Here is a 7,434-nt window from a genome sequence, read left to right on the forward strand (position 1 = left end):
CACTGGGATCAGTGGAGCCACGAGGCCTCCCAGCACCGGGATCAGCGTGACAGGGGGCAGCGCCCAAACCCCCTGATCGCCATGCAGCTCTGTGTGTGACAGGGTGCGGCGCCCCAACCCCCCCACCCCACGGGCCCTGCTCTGTGTGTGATGGGGTAGAGCCATAACCTCCCCATCGGCCCTGCCCTGAGTGTGACAGTGGTGGCGCCCCAACCCCCTGATCGGCCCTGCTCTGTGCATGACAGGGGGGAGCTCCCCAACCCCCTGATGGGCCCTGCTCTATGTGTGACAGGGGGGAGCTCCCCAACCCCCTGATGGGCCCTGCTCTGTGCGTGACAGGGGGTGGTGCTGCAACCTCCCCATCGACCCTGCCTTGAGTGTGACAGGGGGCGGTGCCCCAACCCCCCAATCAGCCCTACCCTGAGCGTGACAGGGTGGCATCGCAACCTCCCAATCCGCCCTGCTCTGTGCATGACAGGGGGCAGCACCCCAACTCCCCAATCGGCCCTGCTCTGAGCCCAACCAGGAGCTGCACCTAGGGATTGGGCCTGCCCTCTGCCACCCGGGAGCAGGCCTAAGCCAGCAGGTCATTATCTCCCAAGGGGTCCCAGACTGCGAGAGGGCACAGGCCAGGCTGAGGGACCTCCCCTTCCCCCCTAGTGCACAAATTTTTGTGCACTGGGCCTCTATCCTATATAATAACAGGGTAATATGCAAATTCACCCTAACAGCAGAATGACCAGAATGACAGCTCGACCAGTCACTATGAGGTGCACTGACTACCTTTTGGTTCCTTTCCCCGGCCAGCAGGCTATGATCAGCTGATGACGAACAGCAAATGGGGAACTGGGGGTGGGTGGCAGGGGATGTGGGTGGCGCCAGGCCAAGGCCCCTTCCCCACCAGTCGCCACACAGAGGGCAACCTGAGGCAGGGTTGGGGCCTGAGAGCAGGCAGGAAAGGCCCACCTCTTGGTCCCCTAACCCAGCCATCAGGGTTTGATCACCTGATGGCGAATGGGGAACCAGGGATGGGTGGTGGTGGGGGTGGGGCCAACTGCAGACAGCCAGGGAAAATGTCCCTGATTGCAGGCCAGGCCTAGGGACCGTACCCGTGCACAAATTTTGTGCCCCAGCCCTCTGGTTTTTTGTATATTAGCCTTTGTAAATTACACTTTAAAACTTACTTGCTGCTTTGGTCACACACGGCTTTATTAAGGAATCAGGAAATGACTTCCAAGTCTAAAGCATTCTGTTCTACTACTCCCAAGGTCCTAAAGAACACCATTTTAGAATATTATGGTACTGACTTTTGATACCTCTTATCAATATAAACAAAGACACATTAACAACTGAATTTTTTGAAACCAGCTTCCTATTTTATTATGAAAATGCACACTGAAAGTTACTTCCCTTCAATAACCCATAAGGCTGACTTTCTGTTAAATCTTCACAGAAATGTAAATAGCTTAACTTTTTTTTTATTGCAGTTGACTTTGTTTCCATGAAAACATACACATAAATTTTTGTTTCAAAGAAGGCAATTAAATAAAATAAAAGCATAGTCAATGGTTTTGGGCAAGTAACATTACAGGTTGTGCAACTGTACTGCTAACAGTTGTTTCTAATATATACTAGTGGAACAAAACTACTTTGATATTATATTATCAACCTGTTCTTCCATCTGCTTCAAACAAAGACTTTTCTTGCTAAGAAATTATTCATGTTCTGGTTAGTTCTTTTTTAAAATTATGGAGCTTGGTTTATACAGAACTAAACCTTTCTAGATGATAATACTAAGCATCTTTGTTACAAATTGCATACTTATAAAGTTCACAAGAGAAAGTTTTAGATTCAGAATTTTTAGCTAATTGATGTTTACAGAATTTTAGTAACATAGACTTTGATGTTGAGAGTCTCTCATAAAGATTTTACTGATTAAGATGTGGTCTTTTCCTGAATGCCTTTTCATCTTCCTTATCTTCTTCTTCTTCTTCATCCGAATAATCCACTAATCTCATTGGGCTATCTGTTCCATTGGTATCACCAGTAGAATGGGTATGAGTAAATTTGAGGTCACCAGAAGATGTTCTTTTAGGAAGATTCACCTTGTCTTCATTTTCTGTTGTTTTTTCAGTCTCCATAAATGTATCACAAACATCTTGACAATCACTTTCCAGTGGTTGCATACTTGTTTCTCCTTCCTCTATATTTTCTATATCTATTTCCCAAGAAACTTCATTTTTCTCCAAGTCTCTGGCTCTACACAAAGATATTTTACTACTCTGCATAGAATTCAAACTCTTTTGACTCTTTCGGTCTTTCTCTTGTTCATATTTAAACTTCAAACTTTTGAATGTCTGAACATATTCAATCCATTCAAGTCTTTCGTAAAACTTTTCAACTACATGTGAAAGCAGAGATTTGATATTTTCCACTTTTATACATTCAAACAGTTCAATAACAGCTGAATTCAACATATTGTATCGAGTTCCATTATCCAGAAAGGCATTTACAACTGGCTCAAATAAATTTCCCTTGATGATGTAACGATTATAAACTTCATCTTTAAGGCCAATTATCTTTCTCATAAGGCGAAGAGCACTTAATACCAAGAAAGTGTGTTTCGACTTCAGCAAGACCAAGACATTTTTCAGCAAGTCTTTTCGCAAAATATAGTATTTTATGTAATATGTGTGATGTTGCACACAAAAAGTTAGCAGCTCTAAAATTATGCCAAGCAGCTGTGCTGTTTGATAATCATGGAGGCAATATTTGTTGTTTATGTCACCTGTAAGTACATGATCCTCTTCAAATGTATCTTCTGATGTAGTAGCCCAAAGTGGTAGTATTATGTTATGCATACATTCTTTATAAAAGAAATTTAGAAATATACTTCTTTTACATTTATGTGGCTTCGCTATCATGTTGTCTGGATCAAGTATTACACAAAGAAGTCTCATTATATGTAAAGCACCTGCTTGTTCAGGATCAGTATCACAGATCATTTGTTTAATGACTAAATTAATGAAAAGGCTACCATTTTCATCCTGCTGGTCTTCTATTATGAAATCTCGGATCATGGATGGACTATAGTCTAATATATAAGTAAATATGTCAATAGCAGATGACTTTATTTGAAAATTATCCAGGCTCATTATAACTTTAATAGCGGGAAGAATTCCCATTTGTGTCAATGTTTTGAATAGTGCATCCTTGCTTCGAAGCTTTAATATCTGAGCAAATGCAATGAATTCTTTGAGAAAAAATAACAATTCTTGCCGTTTATCATTATCAATAGTCTTGTCCTTTAACTGTTCAAATATTTGAGGCAAAAACTCGTCATCTTCCTGCAGCATTTGGATTATCTCCATTTTGTTGAGGAAAATAAAAGTTTTAAGAGCAGAAAGACAATTCTCTTCCAATACCGATTGTGTAGGAAAAAGAATGTCTTGAATATACTGTACCCTGTATGTCTGATGTATTCTTTGTCTAAGTTTACAGGTTGTTATCGGTATAACTTCCTTGAAATTTGCATTTTGGGTCAAGAATTCCCTATGCTTTTTTGGCTGATCCAAAGCAGGATCATATTCAAGGCATCCTATCACATCCATGATGCACTCATCAGAAAACAAGATCTCAAGCAGAGCTGTCTTGTCGAGGAAAAACATTCCTTTAATAATTGTATTTAAATGGTATAAGCCTTCAGTGTAGCCCACATTCTCACAGGTGTGTAGCAGCTGCAGTAGTTTTTTAATATAGCTCTCATTTTCTAAGACCAGGGCCAGCCTTCTCCTGAGGAGAGATGAACTGAAAGCTGAGGTGACTAAGTTAGCGATCTGTTTAAGTTTACTGAGTTCACAGTTAGGCAGTTCATCCAAATCATCGGTTTCTAGCGTTTCATTAATGTCTTCCTCAAAATCATCTAAGAGGTCCTGTGTGACGTTGTCAGTGGGGTCTTTACCTTGAACCCCGCAAATGGCTTCCCAGGTCTCCTGACAACTCTCCGAGTCTGGGAAACTCAACGCCATTCCGTGGTTCTCATTTTCGGACCAAACAATTAATGTATCTTTTTGTTTCTGATAGGGCGTGTCTGGGAGTACCTCAGTCTCTAGGACCAGCGAGCCGCTGGATTCCGACCTAAATACCAGAAACATGCCCTGGGATTCTGAGGGAACTGAGGTGACGTTCCCTGAGCACAGATAGTCCCATTGGTTGTTCTCATTCAAGGCATAAAGCTTTGCCGGGCGACTGGGCTTGTCCGCCATGGCAAACTTGGGGGTCTTTACCTTAGTCCTGTTCTCGGAGGTGAAGTTTTCTGAGGTACGTACCTCCGTACCTCCGCAATCTACCGGAAGTGTAGCTGCTGTGGCTGCTACGGTGGCCGAGAGGGCTCCTTGAGCTAATCGCAGCAGAAAAGATGGCGGCCGGCGGCGAGTCGGGGTCACGTGGCCAGGCCGTAGTGAGCGTCACAGCGGCGCGGGCAGCTCCTGAGGTCAGTAGGGTTCCCCGGAGCCCCACTACATCTCAAGGCCTTCTTACTACCCCCTACCTCCATTTTGCTCCCCCATACTCTTTCTTAATATGGGCTTCAAAAGGGAGGCTCTCTCAGCCCTCTCACGGCTGTCTGAGAAAGCCTCGGTTTGGGCAGGATTCTAATGATTCTCCCAGGATTCCGCTCAAAAGAACGTTGTATACGTATCAATGCACAATGCCACCCGGCTTAAAATGGAGGCTTAAGGACTGGAGCCAAGCACACTGCTCTTCCCTTGATAGGGTTTTCACACACCCCCCTCCCCTCCCCTCCCCTCCGCCTCCCCCTCCCCCCTCCCCTCCCCTCCCCCTCCCCCCTCCCCCTCCCCTCCCCCTCCCCTCCCCCTCCCCCTCCCCCCTCCCCCTCCCCCCTTCCTCCTCCCCCGCCAGCATCCCCAAGAACCATTTTCATTCATCAGGTGTCTGTGGGTGGAGCCTTGGGACCTTAGTTAGACAAAAGAAAGCTTAATCATTCATGTCCTTGCCAAGTCCACTCCTGACATTTTATGTCAAGAAAACGCTCCCCTCCCCTACCCCAGAAGAAGCAGGAGCAAGCGAGCTATGAGCATTAGCAATAGCTACAGACATGCAGTTGAGTCTTATTTATGAGGCTTGGCTTAAACCTATATCACTCACTTATCTATTCTCCAGGAGGCTATTCCAAGAGGGACATGGCAACTCTTTCAGAGCTTACTCTGAAGGTCTCTCTTTTGGTGCAGTGGGAACATATTTTTTTCAATTTTCTGTAATTTCTAACCATATTCCTCATTCCTAGGAAAGAAATGGGCCAGAGGGAAACAGTCAAAAAAAGCCAAGAGTGAATATTGAATATCACAGAGCAATTGTTTATTTTTTTAAAGGTTTTTAAGAGAAAGGAAGAGAGAGGAACATTAATCAGTTGCCTCCTGTATGTACCGAAACCTGGGATCAAACCTGCAACCTGCATATGTGCCCTGACCAGAAATCGAACTGGTGATCTTTCGGTGCATGGTAGGATGCTCAACCAACTTAGCCATACCAGTTAAGGCCAATTGTTCTATTTCTTACTAAATATAGTAATAACAACCACAACCAAGCAATAATACTTGAGCATTTATTATTATTATAAAAAAGTAATAATATAATTGAGCAAATACTTAAATGCTTATATGTTCAAGACACTGTGACAAGGACTTATATATATTCTTATTTAATTTTTGTAATAACCGTAATATAGGGATATTAAGCACCCTTTTAATATCAGGAAACACATTTAGAGAAGTTAAAGTAAGTAGCCAAAGGTCACACTGCTAATGAGTTGAGAAACACTGATTTGAACATATCTTTCTGATTCCAAAATTGTTTTTCTCAGCCACTGAACTATGCTATCTCCTTCTTTTCTTGGCCTTCATTACACTTTATTTCACATTCCTTCTATCTATATAATTTGTAATCAACAAAATTATCAAGAGAAGATGAAAGTCACGCACTTCCTCCTTTAGATTCACATCTGTGTGTAGCCAACTGAAAAATAGAAACTTGTCGATGGCAACTCTGTTAAATATAATTTTAATAGTAACCAAGTTGATTTTTGATGTAGCAGCAACTTCTGCAGTTTTCATTAAAAACAAAAATCCCGCCCAAAATACATTAACCCTGTTATTGCAAGGGAAAAACTGAGAATTGGGCCACATCAAGTGCATTCGGACTTAAAGAGTCCTGTTTGTAACAATAACTTCATTTTACATAGCATTGAAGGTGTGTGACAATTCTTACCTAGACACAGAAAAACTCTTTCACACACCTCTCTTGCAATGTCACCTCCAGGAGTTTATAGTACAGGAATATTTCCTGGACAGGACAGCTGGGACACTTGGGAATTGAATGCAAATACCATCATTTCATGAGGAAATTCAAATCAATGCCAGGAGTTTCTGAATTAGAAACATTTACAAATTCTAAATAATACTTAGTCATAAAGATTAATAAATGACTAATACAAAAATTGATATATGTGCTAGTTTGAATCTCTCGTCTTATTTCAGCAAGAGAAAATATGCAAATATATGATAACAATAATGACATTCATATTCATGTCCAATTTTTTTCTCTGCTGTAGTTATATTAAAGTTTCTATCAGAATCAATTATAATGCTTGTCAGTTGTCTGAATCTGCTCTCAGGTTTTATTCTCTGAGAGGTAGTCAGCACAAATCTATGTGTTGTCACAGTTTTATCACAGGGAGTCTCCCTTAGGCCAATGAAGGTCCCATTATCTTAACTAGGTTAACTGGAATCTCTTTACAGTCTCAAAGAGCCTCAAGTTCGAATTTCTTATTGCTATTTATGCAGTAGATTCTTTCAGTTTCTGTCTTACTTGGTTTGGGAATTAGAACAATGCCCCTTTTGCTTCAGTAGTTCTACCTACCTAAGGTTATCATTTTGTTTTGTTTTGCAAAGAGCAAGGCAATAGGAATTTTAAAATGTCACATTCCTGGAGCTGTGTAAGTCCTTTCTGTAGGCATTATTTCTTTTTTATTTAATCCTCATATAATAGTGGCTTGAGGAAGATATTATTACTGCCATATCAGAGAGGAAAAACTTGAAACTCCAAAACAGAATTGAGCATTTGGTTCAAACCTCTGCAGAAAGTGATGATGCTAGGATTTCAGAGTAGGCCTGTAGCATTCCAACTTGCTGCTCCCAGTGTGCCATGCTTTTTCATAGACTACACATAGATTGGTATAGCAGGTGTTTAAAACAATATGATCTTTATCCCAACTATCATGGCTATTTGAAGGAAAATCTTTGAGGCTAGTTCAAAATCAAAATGGCTAGATTTACTCTTTTTTTATATATTTTTTACTGATTTCAGAAAGGAAGGCAAAGGGCGAGAGAGAAAGAAACATCAATGATGAGAGAGAAT

The 7,434-nt window shown here is 41.9% G+C and overlaps 1 protein-coding gene across 1 annotated transcript; it reads right to left on the reverse strand.

Moving 5' to 3' along the window:
* Window positions 1-1,928: 1,928 nt before the first annotated feature.
* LOC132223697 (serine/threonine-protein phosphatase 4 regulatory subunit 3B-like) lies at window positions 1,929-4,265 on the reverse strand. Its single transcript, XM_059678750.1, has 2 exons — window positions 2,766-4,265; window positions 1,929-2,606 (listed from the first exon to the last, which is right to left on the reverse strand). Exons 1-2 carry the CDS (start codon window positions 4,263-4,265, stop codon window positions 1,929-1,931), a joined length of 2,178 nt encoding a protein of 725 aa, XP_059534733.1.
* Between the last annotated feature and the right edge of the window lie 3,169 nt (window positions 4,266-7,434).

The sequence above is a fragment of the Myotis daubentonii genome, chromosome X (genome assembly GCF_963259705.1).
Source record: "Myotis daubentonii chromosome X, mMyoDau2.1, whole genome shotgun sequence".
Taxonomy (NCBI): Eukaryota; Metazoa; Chordata; class Mammalia; order Chiroptera; family Vespertilionidae; genus Myotis; species Myotis daubentonii.